The sequence below is a fragment of the Oncorhynchus gorbuscha genome, linkage group LG06 (assembly GCF_021184085.1).
Source record: "Oncorhynchus gorbuscha isolate QuinsamMale2020 ecotype Even-year linkage group LG06, OgorEven_v1.0, whole genome shotgun sequence".
Classification (NCBI taxonomy): Eukaryota; Metazoa; Chordata; class Actinopteri; order Salmoniformes; family Salmonidae; genus Oncorhynchus; species Oncorhynchus gorbuscha.
This window is the reverse complement of record NC_060178.1, coordinates 94098278-94114960: the sequence shown is the minus strand read 5'-3', so window position 1 is coordinate 94114960 and position 16683 is coordinate 94098278. Positions and strand designations below refer to the sequence as shown.

At 44.0% G+C, this 16683-nt stretch overlaps 1 protein-coding gene across 2 annotated transcripts; it reads right to left on the bottom strand.

Moving 5' to 3' along the window:
* Positions 1-2239: 2239 nt before the first annotated feature.
* LOC124038581 (uncharacterized protein C16orf52 homolog B-like) lies at positions 2240-13860 on the bottom strand. 2 transcript variants are annotated; one of them, XM_046354628.1, is made up of 3 exons: positions 13035-13860; positions 4849-5061; positions 2240-3877 (listed from the first exon to the last, which is right to left on the bottom strand). In XM_046354628.1, the coding sequence occupies exons 1-3, from the start codon at positions 13147-13149 to the stop codon at positions 3693-3695; spliced, it is 513 nt and encodes a 170-aa protein (XP_046210584.1). In that variant the 5' UTR covers positions 13150-13860; the 3' UTR covers positions 2240-3692. The 2 variants fall into 2 exon arrangements, with proteins under 2 accessions (XP_046210584.1, XP_046210585.1); XM_046354629.1 differs by having other exon boundaries at positions 13044-13860.
* Between the last annotated feature and the right edge of the window lie 2823 nt (positions 13861-16683).

Genomic DNA, 16683 nt, shown 5'->3' with positions numbered 1-16683 from the left:
ACCAGAATTACTGGCCTCAACCACATCAGTCCGAATGGCTGTTAGCTATCAAAGGGTTGCATTTTAGAACATTGGCAAGTGATGGGCTATATGAATAGATGTCCTCAAAGCAAAAACCATAGCAGAAATGCCCAGAGCAGACTGAAGGTGCATCTCAATAGTCTGAAGAGGCTCCCTGTCCTTCATCTGCACTGATCTGCACATTGAAAGTAGCTGAGAGCAATGAAGTGGACATGTCAGTGGACGTTAATGTTCACCTGATGATTAAAGAGGCAAGAACTAAAGACCCTTTATGTTACTTTGTCACGGTCAGTTTTTACTGTGGAAACCACAACATCCACCCGCATAAGAGAAAATAAAAAGGCGAGGGCCTGGATTCAATCCAATCAGCAGTACACTACCGTTCAAACTTTTGAGGTCACTTAGATATGTCCTTGTTTTTGAAAGAAAAGGAAAAACAATTGTCCAGTAAAATAACATCAAATTGATCAGAAATACAATGTAGACATCGTTAATGTTTTAAATGACTATTGTAGCTGGGAATGGCACATTTTTTTAATGGAATATCTATATAGGCGAACAGAGGCCCATCATCAGCAACCATCACTCCTGTGTTCCAATAGCATATAATAGCAAATTAATTAATTTGATTAATATTATTGTGTTTCTATTCAGAGATAAACAAAAAACTTAATCCCCAGAGTTTCCATTAGGATGGAATGGAAAATATGACTCTGTACAACGTGGCGGTCGGGAGTAGGCTACAGGATTGGAGGATTCTAAATGGTTTGCCCTCATTAGACAACTTTGTTCCAATATTTCTATAAATCAGTGATATTTATTCCCACAGTAATTCGTTATGAGTCCATAACTAAATCTACATCTGCATTTTGAAAGAGTATTTTTTTATCATTATTTTATTAATGAAATGTGTTTATTTGTTTATTAGGCTACTGTGCATGCTACAATCTATACTGTAGTAGACATGGGAAAGTGCCTAATTCCTTACATAAGGGAGAGCAGGCCATGTCTGTACTACAGAATGCAGGGCACGCGGGAGGCCTGTGTTATTTCATAGTTGTGATGTTTTCACTATTATTCTACAATGTAGAAGTAGTAAAAATAAAGAAAAATCCTGGAATGAGTAGGTGCATCCAAAATTTGACTGGTACTTGCTTAATTCATTTGATCAATATTATGTTTGTTCTATTCCAAGAAAAACCCTCTGGGTTTCCATTAGGATGGAATGTAAAATATGGTGATGTGCAACGTGACGGTCGGCAGTACAGTACTGGGCTATTTAGCTGTGGTTGCCGCCAGTTGTCTTTTAAATTTAACCTTTGACTTGGTAAGAACAAATTCTTATTTACAATGAAGGCCTACCCCAGCCAAACCCGGATGGTGCTCGGCCAACTGTGCACAGCCCTATGGCACTGATACAGCCTGAATTCGAACCAGGGACTGTAGTAAAGCCTCTTGCACCGAGATGCAGTGCCTTAGACCGCTGCGCCACTCGGGAGCCATGACCAATATATAAATATAGATATATATTTTTATAACATTAACCGTGTGTAGGTAGATGTGGAAAGATAGATACAAATGATTTGTTGCAAGTTGGGGAGGTTCACACCTAGCTCGGCTATCAGACAATTTTTTAGTAAAGGTTGAATAGTCTATTGTTCAGCTAAGAGCCCATCCTGCTACGCTTGTGAAAAACTAATAATCATACTTTTTCCCCTTTCCACATGTTAAAGATTCCAATTGACAAAGTGTTTTTCGTCACAATCGGCCCCAACCCCAATTAATACATTTGGGCAAGGTCGATAGCATGCTGAACTTCGGCTAGAATGTTGAGGGTTCAAAACCTGCTCCCTGCTTGTTACAGCATGGTAATGCACGGCTCCATGTCGCAAGGGTCTGTACACAATTCCTGGAAGCTGAAAATGTCCCAGTTCTTCCATGGCCTGCATACTCACCAGACATGTCAACCATTGAGTATGTGTGGGATGCTCTGGATCGACATGTACGAGAGCGAGTTCCAGTTCCTGCCAACTTCAGCTTCCATTGAAGAGGAGTGGGACAACATTCCACAGCCCACAATCAACAGCCTGATCAACTCTATGCAAAGGAGATGAGTGGCGCTGCATGATATTGTTGCGTTTAGATTTTTTGTTCTCTGTAGTTGCTTATATGATACAGAATGTTCTCCCCAGTCTAAATTAATAGATTGGATCATTTGTCATGTTGTGTAACTTTTAATGAGATGGTTTTCCAGAGTAGTTCATGTATATCACAGTGCTTCCTCAAACAACAGCCATGCTGTCTATGTAGCCTACATGAGCAAGTCAGCCAGTCATGAGAACAAATTGACAGACGTAAAAGCGAAGAAAACAGACATGTAGGAATTCCATGATACAGTGCATTGACCATAAAAATTACTATAAATGCTCCATCTTGGGAAAATAATGCATTCATGAAAACAAATAAATACTTTTACTCTCATGAAATACTTTACAATTGTATTGAATTAGTTCTAATTGTTTTCCATCATCATGTGATCCAACAGACTTCCTGCTTTTCATAGTTTCATCATGAATCTAGAGGCCAGCTCCACTCATAGGACCCAAGATAATAGCTCTGAGGTCTAACTCAACTTCCAACCATATATGCATAATCTACAAAATGATGGCTTCATCATTCTTATTGCCGGCTTCAGCCTTTCTACCACTGTGCTTCTTATGGGGCGGAGTGACTTGACTTCCTGTTGTCATGGCAATGGGTGACAGTCTTCCCTGTCCTGATGATTCATGTCAGTTTAAGACTCTAGCCACTCCCCCTTCTGGGTCGATCCATGAAGAAAGTGCCTTTTATGTCCTGGTGACATTGTGTGCACATTTTGATAACACACTCAATTTAACAATTGGATCACAAATCTACACTCTAACTAAACAATAAAAAAATCCAAAAGTAGTGTGTTTTACATTAAAATACATTTGTCGTTTTCTCTGAAAATGCCAATTTTGGCATGTAATATATGCCAGGCATGTCCCACGTCATGTTTGTCCGACTTGAAGATTTTAACCGACTTAACCTTCAAATTTCCCAAAGTTTTCACCATCATTGTAATATCATTTGTTGCCTTGACAACATAATTTCTGGAAATTATTATTGATCTCATGTGATTAGTGATTCATTTACATTGACATTTGTCTCTCATGTCAACCAGTTACGTGAACTGAACTCTCGTTTTAATATGGTTAAACTATTCCTGAAATAAAAATAAAATATCAAAAGGAAGAGATGGGGAAATCATATTTGTTATGAAGTTAAACATGTGCTCTTTGACAGAATGTTCAAATTTGGTGAAATAAGAAAGTTACACTACCCAGAAAGGCACTCTATTTGTGGAAGGACACTTCTGTGTTCACTGATCTGTGAGGGGGCTGGATAGGTGTCCATTCCTCCAAGATCTATGAACACAGACAGACTAGTGCCTACTACCTGTCCTATTGACCCAGGGCTAGGTGCCGTAGATTCCTGTCATCCAAAGGTACGTCAGAGAGAGTGGTTCTCACAGTTCGTCTTCTTCCCTTCCAGCTGGGCAATTTCAAATGTCAGGCCTAGCAAATGCTTCTACAAAAGGCATTTCTCTAAGCGCAAGAATGTTTACAAAAACCAAAGTGCCCGATATGTCACCCAGGCAAGCAGACCTTCCCTGCAAACAGTAGTCCCACTATAGTGAAAAATATAGACAGGACAAAGAGTACATATGAGGACCCCACCACTGTGTTGTTGGGTAGTTTATAAGGTTGTCCCCCGACCTCATCGATGTAAAATCCTATAGGAAATATAAGAGCTGCCATACAGAGCAGGATCACTATGGAGGAGAGAGGAAAGAAAGTTTAGAAACAGTTTTCTTAAAAACACTATTCACAGTACAACATATTTAGGGAGCAATATATCTTACAACATTTAAAGAGTACGCAGCAACATGATCTCAGGCTAAATTCTATATTTGCGTTTTCATCGTCGTGGAAACCTGACAGAGCTGAAAAAAAACAATTTACATTGTCATATTAAATTGTCATTACTTGGGCATTATTATACCTCAATAGGTAATTCTAGCCCGATAATGATTAGGATAAAATGACCTCTGGAATTATAATAATAACAAAGGAATGTTATTCCGTCATGTCCCTTGGACCACTAAAAATCCCTCCTCCTGGTTTTAGCTCCGCTCATAGCAACCCCATTTACTCTAGGTGTTCAAGGAGCCACTCAGCACAGTTCCATTTGAACATTTGGGCCATTTATCAGACGCTCTTATCCAGAGTGACTTACAGGAGCAATTAGGGTTAAGTGCCTTGCTCAATGGCACATCAACAGATTTTTCACCTATTCGGCATGGAGATGTGAAACGAGCGACGTTTCCGTTACTGGCCAACACTCTTAACCGCTAGGCTACCTGCCGCCCACACAGTTACCACACAAAAGCTTTTACTAAAATGAAACCAAAGTGACATTCATCTCGGCTTACTCAAATCAATTTGCTAACATCCATTAGTGACATAACAAGAATTTCAAGGTGCTTCAAAGCTGTAACTAATGGCTTTCCCTCAAATCACAGCCTATTCCCTAGTCTACTGTACTACTTTAGCCAGAATAGGGGATTAACAGGAGTCTGTCTGGCCCCAGTCATGACTTAAATGGTGACAGTGTTGGCCATGTTTCTGTATTTATCGTATTGCAGTCTTGGTCTCTTGTCCAGGCCGTCACTGTAAACGAGAACTGGTTCCCCATTGGCCTGTCTGGTTAAATAACCGTTACATAAGTCAAAATGAAACGTACTCCCAGTGAAGGCGATCCAGCGGGCGTAACGGGTGGCCTCGCGGTGCCAGTGTGATGCCACCAACAGGCCGCAGGTCACCGTGAGGGAGATGATGCCCAGGATAATGAAGAAGAGGGTGGTGACCCACTCAGGGGGCAGCCGCGGGGGGATACAGGTCCATTCACGACCGTGGATGGTCTGGCACTGCCGCACCAGGCCTACTGTCAGGGAACCTAGAGAGACAGGAGAAGGAGAGAGAAGAGATAGATCAGTCAGGGTTAGATCCCACACAGCAGCAGTCCCACTGTCAGAGCATCTACAGAACACAGGAAGTTGGTGGCACCTTAATTGGGGATGGTTGGAGTGGAATAGGTAGAATATTATCAAATACATTAAACACATGGTTTCCATGTGTTTGATGCCATTCCTTTCGCTCCGTTCCTGCCATCATTATGAGCCGTTCTCCCCTCAGCAGCCTGCACTGCTACAGACAGAGTGCTTGATCACATACACCCACGGAGGAAGAATATCTTTCATCACACAGAGCATACTCTCACTGTTCAGGTCAACTGTGCTCTCACACACCACAACAACATGTGTCACTTTTCAGCAGAATCTTTTCATTTTCTGTACACCTTGTTTTATTAGAAGAAACTTAACCCAGAGCAGTAGATTGCATCAGTTCTAAAATATCCCTCAACTTGTGACGGTATCACCATTAGAAAAGCTAAGATCTGTATGAGGCATCACTGCATTACATCACATCTGGACTAATGACCTCCCTGGTGACACTGGATTCCACTTCCAGTGCCCTGTGACCACACAAAGTAGAGCTCAAGGAAGGTTGGTATGGTAACAAGACTGAAGAGTGGGACTCTTAGGCCCTGGACCAATGGCAGGGGTCCCTGAGGAATCAATCAATGACGTAAGACTTGGATGGCTCAGGAACAGAGCCCCTGACACCAGAGAGAGGAAGAGAGCTGGAGGGAAGAGGGGGAGAGAGAAAGAGGGATGGAAGGATAACGAAAGCAGAGGGGGGACCCAGAGCCTCTGAAACCACAGAGAGAGATGAGATAAAGGAGAGAGGAAAAAGGAGAGAGGGAGAAGATAAGAATTCACATCAGAAAGTCACTCACTGTCAAAGAGCCTCTCCTCTCCTGCCCCAAAGCCTGGTGGGTCCAATTAAGTCAGCAAGCTAGGCCTGCTGAACACATAAAACTCTTCCAACAACAATAAGAGAATATATGAACCCCACCCTCCCTAACCCAACACAGAACGTGCCAACCCAGCAACAATCAACCCCCTCATCCATCCAGCTACAAAGGACAATTCATCGGTATAGATTTGAATGAGAGAAATGTGAAATTAAATCCTCCGACCCCTTTCTTCCCCTTCTCTCTCAGGAGATGAGGAGTTATCCCTGAGCCAGCACGTTGTGTCTTCCAGAGGCTGGAGACAGAGAGGAGAGATGAACAGTGGGCAAGGCTTGTGAGATATACTGTATACTGGGTATTTCAAAATACCGATGTTATGATTTTTACTGTTTTAATTTTTTAGGGTTGGGGGCACCACCGACTTGCAGGGGCTGCGGGCTATCACACTGCTCATAACTATAAGTTAAGTATAACTATAAGAAATGTAAGATCAGTCAAATAAATTATATCCAGCTATGAATGTGGTTTGCTAACTTGCTAGCTAAGTGGCTACATGTCAAGATTAAGCTTCTTGTTTGCAGCAAGACCTTCAACCCCTTCCCAGATCCAGATCCCTGTTGCCTCAACCATGACTATGAGCCTGTCCTCCCCAACTAAGGTGCCACCAGCCCCCTTTATTTATCCTTTATTTAACTAGGCAAGTCAGCTAAGAACAAATTCTTATTTACAATGACGGCCCTCCCCTAACCCGGATAACGCTGGGCCAATTGTGCGCTGCCCTATGGAACCCCCGATCATGGCCGGTTGTGATCTTGCCCAGGATCACACCCGGGTCTGTAGGTACGCCTCTAGCACTGACTCAGACCGATGCGCCACTCAGGATTCCTTTGATTTGAAGACACATATAGACCTACTGTATGTGGATCTAATGCTGATCAAAGCTGTTATGTCGTGGCTATTGACATGGCACCCTAATATAATACTCATAACAAAACCAAACTGCTGTGTCCTGTTTCCTCATCCATTATAGTGATCAAATTTGCTTCCCAATTACCAGAATCACAAATTAATGGTAGAAAGTTATGCTACCAACTCTGATACATATCATATTATAGTACCAGACAGATCTGAGTGGAAAACATCCCTTCAACAGGGTTTACTTACTTCAGCTGATTATTTTGAGGTTATACCCCTTCAACAGTTTAGATAGATATACAGTAGGATAGATGTGTCAACTATGAGGTAGCATACCTATGAATGGTTGTATGAGTCTGCAGCGAGAGAGCACACTGAAGTGTAACATACTGCATGCATACTATGTTGATTCCATGATCTCTGAGCCCCTCCATTTTCTACACAGGATATCCTGTTCATTCGTTATACATTATTTTATCTAAGTGAAGAGCACAACAGAAATAGGCGTAAGCTACCAGGACTTCACATCCCAACCACTTCATATCCTTTATGAAAAGGTCCTGCCTCAGAAGAATATGTCACATATTCCACTGTCAAAGAATCAAAAATACTGATAAAACGTTAAAAGAGTGACATAGTATATCCTATCATAACACAATATTTCCCTCTCTTATTAAGCAAGCTTACACACCCAGTCCATAGCTTGTCATTGGTGTAAATTGTACTTTTTGTTCTATGGGACTCTTGGGGGACATTTCTAATTCGTGGGACTGATCAGCAGCTGTTTTAAGTGTGTAACACATCAGACATCAAGCTTGTCTAATAGCCAGGGCGTCGAGACAGAGGGAGGTGTGTGTGTGTGTGTGTGTGTGTGTGTGTGTGTGTGTGTGTGTGTGTGTGTGTGTGTGTGTGTGTGTGTGTGTGTGTGTGTGTGTGTGTGTGTGTGTGTGTGTGTGTGTGTGTGTGTGTGTGTGTGTGTGTGTGTGTGTGTGTGTGTGTGTGTGTGTGTGGTTAGTAAACACTTCCCCATGCAGCCTCAGTCAGTCCCCTGCTGCTTCCGACTACAGAATACCTGCGTAATAAGCAGGAAATTAGCTAGTCTAAGACACACACACCTCTATAAACTTTTATAAAGCTTCACATCCTGGATAACTACAAGAGAGGTTTGCTGTAAACAAATAAACCATAATGATTCCTTTCCAGGCTAAACTTGAGGTGGTGAAAGAGACATTTGTGTTTATAACAACATCTGCCAATCTGATGGAGTCATTGTCAACATCTGTTTATCTGTAAGCAATAAGCATCATCTGGTGCTGCCAAAATACTGATACCATAGGAAAGAGCATAAGTTAGACCGGCAAGTTAACTTCATTTGCAGGAATAACTACACTTGTAGGAAAAAAAGGTGCCGTTCTAGAACCTAAAAATGGTTCTTCAGTTATCCCCATAGGACAACCGTTTGAAGAACCCATTTTTGGTTCCAGGTAGAAACCTTTTGAGTTCTATGTGGAACCCTTTACATAGAGGGTTATACACAGAACCCAAAAGGTTTCTACCTGGAACCAAAAAGGGGTTCTCCTATCGGGATGGCCGAATAATATTTTTAGATACCTATATTCAAATAGAGTGTAGGTCTAAGCATTTATCTATTTCACCTGGACAAAACAATATGTTGGACTTCAGATACACAAACAGGGCCTTCCAGTCAAGGCAATTTCCTTGATAATTAAGCTGTGAGTGCTTCATCTGAAAGAATTCTCCCTCCCAGCAGACCTCATCAGGAAAGACTTCACACATTACCATTTACAAACAATGCTTCTCTCCACCTGGTAATTACTATTAGGCTGGAACAAAAGGCTTTTAACCCTGCTTGATTTCATACCTTCTCTGTATGGGATGAGTGGAAGTCTCACAAGGGAAGTCTGGCTAGTAATGACTGAAAACACAATATGGGTGGACCTCAAGCCTGTTTCTGTTCCTTCTTTGTATGATATGTTCTACCTGAACGCTCCTGGACTGTGCTGTAACAGTGTAATGGAGGTATGTTCTACCTGAACGCTCCTGGACTGTGCTGTAACAGTGTAATGGAGGTATGTTCTACCTGAACGCTCCTGGACTGTGCTGTAACAGTGTAATGGAGGTATGTTCTACCCGAACGCTCCTGGACTGTGCTGTAACAGTGTAATGGAGGTATGTTCTACCCGAACGCTCCTGGACTGTGCTGTAACAGTGTAATGGAGGTATGTTCTCCCCGAACGCTCCTGGACTGTGCTGTAACAGTGTAATGGAGGTATGTTCTACCCGAACGCTCCTGGACTGTGCTGTAACAGTGTAATGGAGGTATGTTCTACCCGAACGCTCCTGGACTGTGCTGTAAACAGTGTAATGGACTGTAATGTTCTACCCGAACGCTCCTGGATTGTGCTGTAACAGTGTAATGGAGGTATGTTCTCCCGAACGCTCCTCCTGTGCTGTAACAGTGTAATGGAGGTATGTTCTACCCGAACGCTCCTGGACTGTGCTGTAACAGTGTAATGGAGGTATGTTCTACCTGAACGCTCCTGGACTGTGCTGTAACAGTGTAATGGAGGTATGTTCTACCTGAACGCTCCTGGACTGTGCTGTAACAGTGTAATGGAGGTATGTTCTACCTGAACGCTACTGGACTGTGCTGTAACAGTGTAATGGAGGTATGTTCTACCCGAACGCTCCTGGATTGTGCTGTAACAGTGTAATGGAGGTATGTTCTCCCCGAACGCTCCTGGACTGTAACAGTGTAATGGAGGTATGTTCTACCCGAACGCTCCTGGACTGTGCTGTAACAGTGTAATGGAGGTATGTTCTACCTGAACGCTCCTGGACTGTGCTGTAACAGTGTAATGGAGGTATGTTCTACCTGAACGCTCCTGGACTGTGCTGTAACAGTGTAATGGAGGCTATAAATTGTCATTAATATGTACATTTTCAGGTTCCCATTAATTCTCAAAGTGCTGAGCATATAATAAGAGTTATAACATGATTAGAATCATGTCACCTTAGATGTATTAAGTGACATTGTTGGCCAGGGGTTAGTGTGTGACGTTGTTGGCCAGAGGTTAGTGTGTGACGTTGGTGGCCAGGGGTTAGTGTGTGACGTTGTTGGCCAGGGGTTAGTGTGTGACGTTGTTGGCCAGGGGTTAGTGTGTGACGTTGTTGGCCAGGGGTTAGTGTGTGACGTTGTTGGCCAGGGGTTAGTGTGTGACGTTGTTGGCCAGGGGTTAGTGTGTGACGTTGTTGGCCAGGGGTTAGTGTGTGACGTTGTTGGCCAGGGGTTAGTGTGTGACGTTGTTGGCCAGGGGTTAGTGTGTGACGTTGTTGGCCAGGGGTTAGTGTGTGACGTTGGTGGCCAGGGGTTAGTGTGTGACGTTGGTGGCCAGGGGTTAGTGTGTGACGTTGGTGGCCAGGGGTTAGTGTGTGACGTTGGTGGCCAGGGGTTAGTGTGTGACGTTGGTGGCCAGGGGTTAGTGTGTGACGTTGGTGGCCAGGGGTTAGTGTGTGACGTTGGTGGCCAGGGGTTAGTGTGTGACGTTGGTGGCCAGGGGTTAGTGTGTGACGTTGGTGGCCAGGGGTTAGTGTGTGACGTTGGTGGCCAGGGGTTAGTGTGTGACGTTGGTGGCCAGGGGTTAGTGTGTGACGTTGGTGGCCAGGGGTTAGTGTGTGACGTTGGTGGCCAGGGGTTAGTGTGTGACGTTGGTGGCCAGGGGTTAGTGTGTGACGTTGGTGGCCAGGGGTTAGTGTGTGACGTTGGTGGCCAGGGGTTAGTGTGTGACGATGGTGGCCAGGGGTTAGTGTGTGACGTTGGTGGCCAGGGGTTAGTGTGTGACGTCGGTGGCCAGGGGTTAGTGTGTGACGTCGGTGGCCAGGGGTTAGTGTGTGACGTCGGTGGCCAGGGGTTAGTGTGTGACGTCGGTGGCCAGGGGTTAGTGTGTGACGTCGGTGGCCAGGGGTTAGTGTGTGACGTCGGTGGCCAGGGGTTAGTGTGTGACGTCGGTGGCCAGGGGTTAGTGTGGGACGTCGGTGGCCAGGGGTTAGTGTGGGACGTTGGTGGCCAGGGGTTAGTGTGGGACGTCGGTGGCCAGGGGTTAGTGTGGGACGTTGGTGGCCAGGGGTTAGTGTGGGACGTTGGTGGCCAGGGGTTAGTGTGGGACGTTGGTGGCCAGGGGTTAGTGTGTGACGTTGGTGGCCAGGGGTTAGTGTGTGACGATGGTGGCCAGGGGTTAGTGTGTGACGTTGGTGGCCAGGGGTTAGTGTGTGACGTTGGTGGCCAGGGGTTAGTGTGTGACGTTGGTGGCCAGGGGTTAGTGTGTGACGTTGGTGGCCAGGGGTTAGTGTGTGACGTTGGTGGCCAGGGGTTAGTGTGTGACGTTGGTGGCCAGGGGTTAGTCTGTGATGTTGGTGGCCAGGGGCTAGGGAGGACTTGTGGGAGGAAAGTGGGATGTCATGTCTGGTTTGGTCTCTCCTATGTTTTCATTCTTTGTATAAAAAAGAAAAGAATGATAACAAATGAGACCATTAAAATCTAAACATAGGACTCAAAAAATAACTTTTCCATCCTGGCACCTACCTCACAATTACAAGGGGAAAATGTCACCTATCCCGGTTGTTTATGCAGTAGGCCACAGCATGGAACTACAATCTGCTGGCTACAGATGTATCTAAAAGGCATTAGCTCATTCTAAGTGACCTATCGTTTAGTCGTAGCCTTTACTGTTGCACTTAATTTGACCATGTCCTCAGGCTGGATACTGTAGATTAAATACAAATGCCCCAGTCTGTCTGTGTCAGATGCATAAAACATACAGAGAGTGAGTGCAAAGCTGAACAGACCTCCAAGCGCATAGCCGGAAATGTGGCCCTCACTTCACCACTGAGTCTGACACACTATTTGTCAACAGTCACCCTGCTCTTAGACCACTGCGCCACTCGGGAGGTGAATTGATAGCTGGTACAGGGTAGCTTATATGCCTTGAAGGGACATAGGGATCAGGGAGGTGAGTTTGTAGCTGGTACAGGGTAGCTTATATGCCTTGAAGGGACATAGGGATCAGGGAGGTGAGTTTGTAGCTGGTACAGGGTAGCTTATATGCCTTGAAGGGACATAGGGATCAGGGAGGTGAGTTTGTAGCTGGTACAGGGTAGCTTATATGCCTTGAAGGGACATAGGGATCAGGGAGGTGAGTTTGTAGCTGGTACAGGGTAGCTTATATGCCTTGAGGGGACATGGGGATCAGGGAGATGAGTTAGTATCTTGTACAGGGTAGTTTATATGCCTTGAAGGGACATGGGGTATCAGGGGATGTTGGGGTGAAACAGTAGAGGGCAGTTCAATTATCACCAGCTGTGGAGGATGATGATTGGTGGTTTGAGGACAAGCCCCAAGAGGCCAAGCCCCGAGAGGACGAGAGCGAGAGAGAATGCCAAAGTAGCTCACTGTATTTTGGAGGGATGGGGTGGATGTGGGGAGAAAGAGGGCAGGACTGCTTGTATAAAGTGTAACAGATAATGTAGAAGGTCTTTGATGATGCCACATTATAAGATTCTGAAGCTCAAGAGAAAGGTCACCAGAATGCCAAAGTGTTATATTTGGAAGAGGGTGGTGGTGTTGTGTGGCTGATGCAGTAGAGTGGAAAGAGAATGATTCAAAAAAGTTGGGTTACGTGAACTGAAATCCTAGAAGAATAGTGTGTCAAAGAGGTTAATTAAGCAATAAGGCCTAGGGGGGTGTGGTATATGGCCAATATACTATGGCTACGCATTGCAGAGTGCCTGGATACAGGCCTTATCCATGGTATGTTGGCCATTTAACACAAACCTCCAAGGTACCTTATTGCTATTATAAACTGGTTGCCAATGTAATTAGAGCAGTAAAAATACATGTTTTGTCATACCCGTGGTATGCGGTCTGATATACCACAGCTGTCAGTCAATCAGCATTCTGTGATGAACCACCCGGTTTATAATGCACATTATTGATCATTGTCAACAAAGCCCCTTAGGGGCCACACAGGGTGACAGCCAGCTGTAGCAGCCTACAGCCAGATGATAGACACTAGACAGATAACGTGTGGAAATATATGAATTAAGTTAAATGCCCTCACCTAACTTACCAGTTGCATCTCCGGTGTTGATCCAGTCTGGATTAGCAATACTGGCGATGGCAAAGATATCTGCCGCTAGAAAGAGGCATCCTGATATGACGGTGAGTTTATCCATTTCTCAGACGTGGATGCTCTCTTCTCTTCTCCTTTACATTGAGTCAATGAGGAAAGACTCCTTTATCTCGCCCTACAAAGGAAAATAGGTCTGAAGAGACTCAGGCATGGATTTCAACGTCCAATATCAATGTTTTGGTCTTGCCCAGTGGAAGCATTGTCGTAGTCCTCTTGGGGGAGAAGGGCAAAGCCTCTCATCTTTACGGCGCGTACGCAGCAGTCCTGGTGTAGGAGTTATGCAAAGCCGTTTCCGTTATGTGAAAAGTTGCCTTTGCAAACTGCCTTCCCATTGACTTATAAATATCGACCATGGCCCTGGCTATGAACGCCCGCTGTTCCACCCATATTCGCCCAGTATTGCAACCTGGTAGCTTATGGTGTAGGAGGAAAAATATATTTGAAACAGTAATGGAAGGAAAATTCAAAAGTTTTGCGACTATTTCGCCGTTATTAGGACATTAAATATATTCTTGCAAGCGTGCACACTGTACCGCTTATTTCCTGTGTTCCTTTCTCTTCTCCATCTGAGATTTATTCGCTGCAAACAAATTCCATAAATACATATCTTGAGCGCAATTGTGTAATTTCATATAATATGCCAATATTCCCTTCAATATAAATACCGTTATTTATCCTTCGTGAAATGCCCGTCAGATTAATGCATTCGAGGTAGGAATCAGTGGTTAAAAAAATATCGTTGTTCTCTCAAGTATTTTTAGCAGACGTCAACTCTCGCGAGATTCTGTACAACTCTGTCAAACAGAGAACCACGTTTTTGGGCGCGTTTGAGTAGTAGGCTGAAGCAACTGAATGTCGGCGGAAGTCTGGGAGGGACGTAAGGGGGACACTAACGTGGTTTTCCAACAACAAGGCTCAGATCAGCATGACAGTGTTTCCAAGGTTTTCTTTATAATTTCGAGAAAAAAAACGTGTCTCCAACACCTACTCACAAACTGAAATTATATCTGTGTCCAATATACAATTAATTAGTGAGACAGAGCCTCAATCACATTTGATTCATTCACTGTTGACTGGACATGATTTGTGGTAAAGTTGGTTCCCGTTTCAGTCACGTCTTTGAGCCAAACAAAAACACTCAAAATGATTGGTTGACAATAGAGCCTCCCACAATGCAGGTGATGGGTGCAGGATGAAGTTTGTAAAGAGCAATTGCAGAAACTTACAGTCGAAATGTTTTATATAATGCAAATTGACAAAAGTGATCTGCTCGAACGCGCCCTAAATCTCTGCCTCGTATTTCTGCTATACTAACCAGGTTTCCAACCTTTTCATGCGCGTGAAGTAGCCTTCATGTCGGATAAAACATGTCATGACAGGCCTGATGGAAACAGAACATTTTTCGGTAAACTGTTCAAATGACGACAAAACAAAATACGCTAGACAATGTGGGATCTTTTTGTCTAGGTAAAATTAATTATGCGATATATGGCGTGCACAGAAACATTAATATAATAACCATCATATAGAAGTACATTTGTTCACACGATTACATTTTATGCAGTCACCCCACAACAACTCATCGGGAAAGCATGCTGTTTATTAGGATACAGATTAAATGCATTATAATGGCTTCAGAGGGTGGTGAAAGTGCAAAGTGATGAGCTTGATGCTCCTTTCCAATAAATACCGAGGGTCTTATTCTGGTGGTTGCTCTTTGACAAATAAAAATGATCTCACTCTTTTGTCTATAATAATCTCATAATGTAGGCTGGCCTGCCCGCACTGTATTTGCGAGCTGTTTGCTAGAGCACACTGCCAATACCAGAGTGGGCACATTCGCTATATAAAGCAATATGTTTGGGGTGGGAAAACCATCAGTAGAGTTGAAAATATGATGGAAACCAATTTAACTTGTATATTTTATTCGGTGCATTGGTATTTAACCACAAAAGTTATTTTATGTTCACTATGTCATCGCACACATTATTTTATCTGCAACAAGTAAATTTGATAGAAACATCTCTGGTGGGAAAATGCGCATATTGTTTTTATGCGGATTTTTTAATATTCGCATGAAAACCTGTTGCCAATTGGATTGAAACCTAGCTACCGACAACAAAGCACACGTAGACAATGTATGTTTGGAAAACATGTGTCTCGGGGTTCGAATTTTAAGATAAAATGTTAATTTAGATTTGTTTATTTTACATCCATTAATTATTTACTAAAATAACGTTAAACTCTCATTTTCAGCTTTCAAAATGTTTTTAGATTTTTTTTTCTAAAGCGTTTCATGTCTGGATGTCACCGTTTTGCACTGTTTTTGTCCTGTCTCACACGCGGACTTTTGACTTTTTAAAATGTATTACACTTACAAAAGTATTGAGTCTTAATTACAAAATATTTAATGCACCTGTTTAAAAAAAGAGTCAAATAAATGGAAACTATATAAACCATTTGATTTTTTTAACCCATAATACAGTCATCTCTAAGTATTTTGTCATTACAACCATGACAAGCAAATTTCATGATAATAACCTTATTTCAAAAGTTTGTGTACATGGTTACCATAGATATGAAAAGTGGCAGTGGAGCACATGGATGTCATGGAGGGGAATTCCAATTTTGATGCCAGGAAATGTGTCACGACAGACGGTCCCTCTCCTTGTTCGGGCGGTGTTCGGTGGTCGATGTCACCGACCTTCTAGCCATCATTGATCAATTTTTCATTTTTGTTTTGTCTTGTCATCCTACACACCTGGTTCCAATCCCATCAATTACATCTTGTGTATTTAACCCTCTGTTTCCCCTCATGTCCTTGTCGGAGATTGTTGTGTAGGTGTTTAATTGTAGGTGTTTATTGTTAATTCTGGTGTGCGATGGGTTTTGCACCCTCTATTTGTTATTTTGTATACTTTGGTTTTTGGAGGTTTTGAAAACAGCTCCGTTTTTTCCAAGTTCATTCTCCTGCGCCTGACTTCCCTGCCACCAGCACGCACCACATTACAGAATCTCCGACCATACTACGGAGTCAGCAGGACAGGGTACCCCGGCCATTGAGTTGGAAGAGCGCATCCAGGAGCATGCAGTTATGCTTCACCATCTTGGTGTTGCCATGGATCGCGTTGTCCAGACAATGGACTGCTGGGAGAGAGGGAGTTCTTCCAGGGCCTCCACCAGCACAACCGGGGTCTCTCTTGAGCGCCTCTTTCCCACCTGAACCCAGTGGGATTCGTCTCTCCTTGGCCCAGGAGTATGATGGGAGGGCTTCGAACTGCCAGGGGTTTTTACTGCAATTAAACCTTTATCGACTCCATCGGATCGTGAGAGTGTGTCTGCCCTCGTCTCGAACATCACCGGGAGAGCCCTGGAGTGGGCCAGCGCCGCATGGAGAGAGGGAGATGCGGCGTTGGACAAGTTTGAGGAGTTCACCCAGTCTTCGACCGCCTACCCAAGGGTAGAGCGGCGGGTGAGCGCCTCTACCATCTGAGGCAGGAGACGAAGAGCGCCCAGGAGTTGGCCCTGAAGATTAGGACCCTGGCTGCCGGCGCGGGATGGAGCGACAGGGCCCTGA

What these genes read in the sequence shown, in the direction of transcription:
- LOC124038581 (XM_046354628.1), bottom strand. Translation starts at nt 13,149, where the DNA reads ATGGATAAACTCACCGTCATATCAGGATGCCTCTTTCTAGCGGCAGAT. An exon ending in AGATGCAACTGGTAAGTTAG is followed by an intron (nt 5,062 to 13,034) that starts GTGAGGGCATTT and finishes CTGTCTCTCTAG; the next exon opens with GTTCCCTGACAGTAGGCCTG. An exon ending in CTGGATCGCCTTCACTGGGA is followed by an intron (nt 3,878 to 4,848) that starts GTACGTTTCATT and finishes TCTCCTCCATAG; the next exon opens with TGATCCTGCTCTGTATGGCA.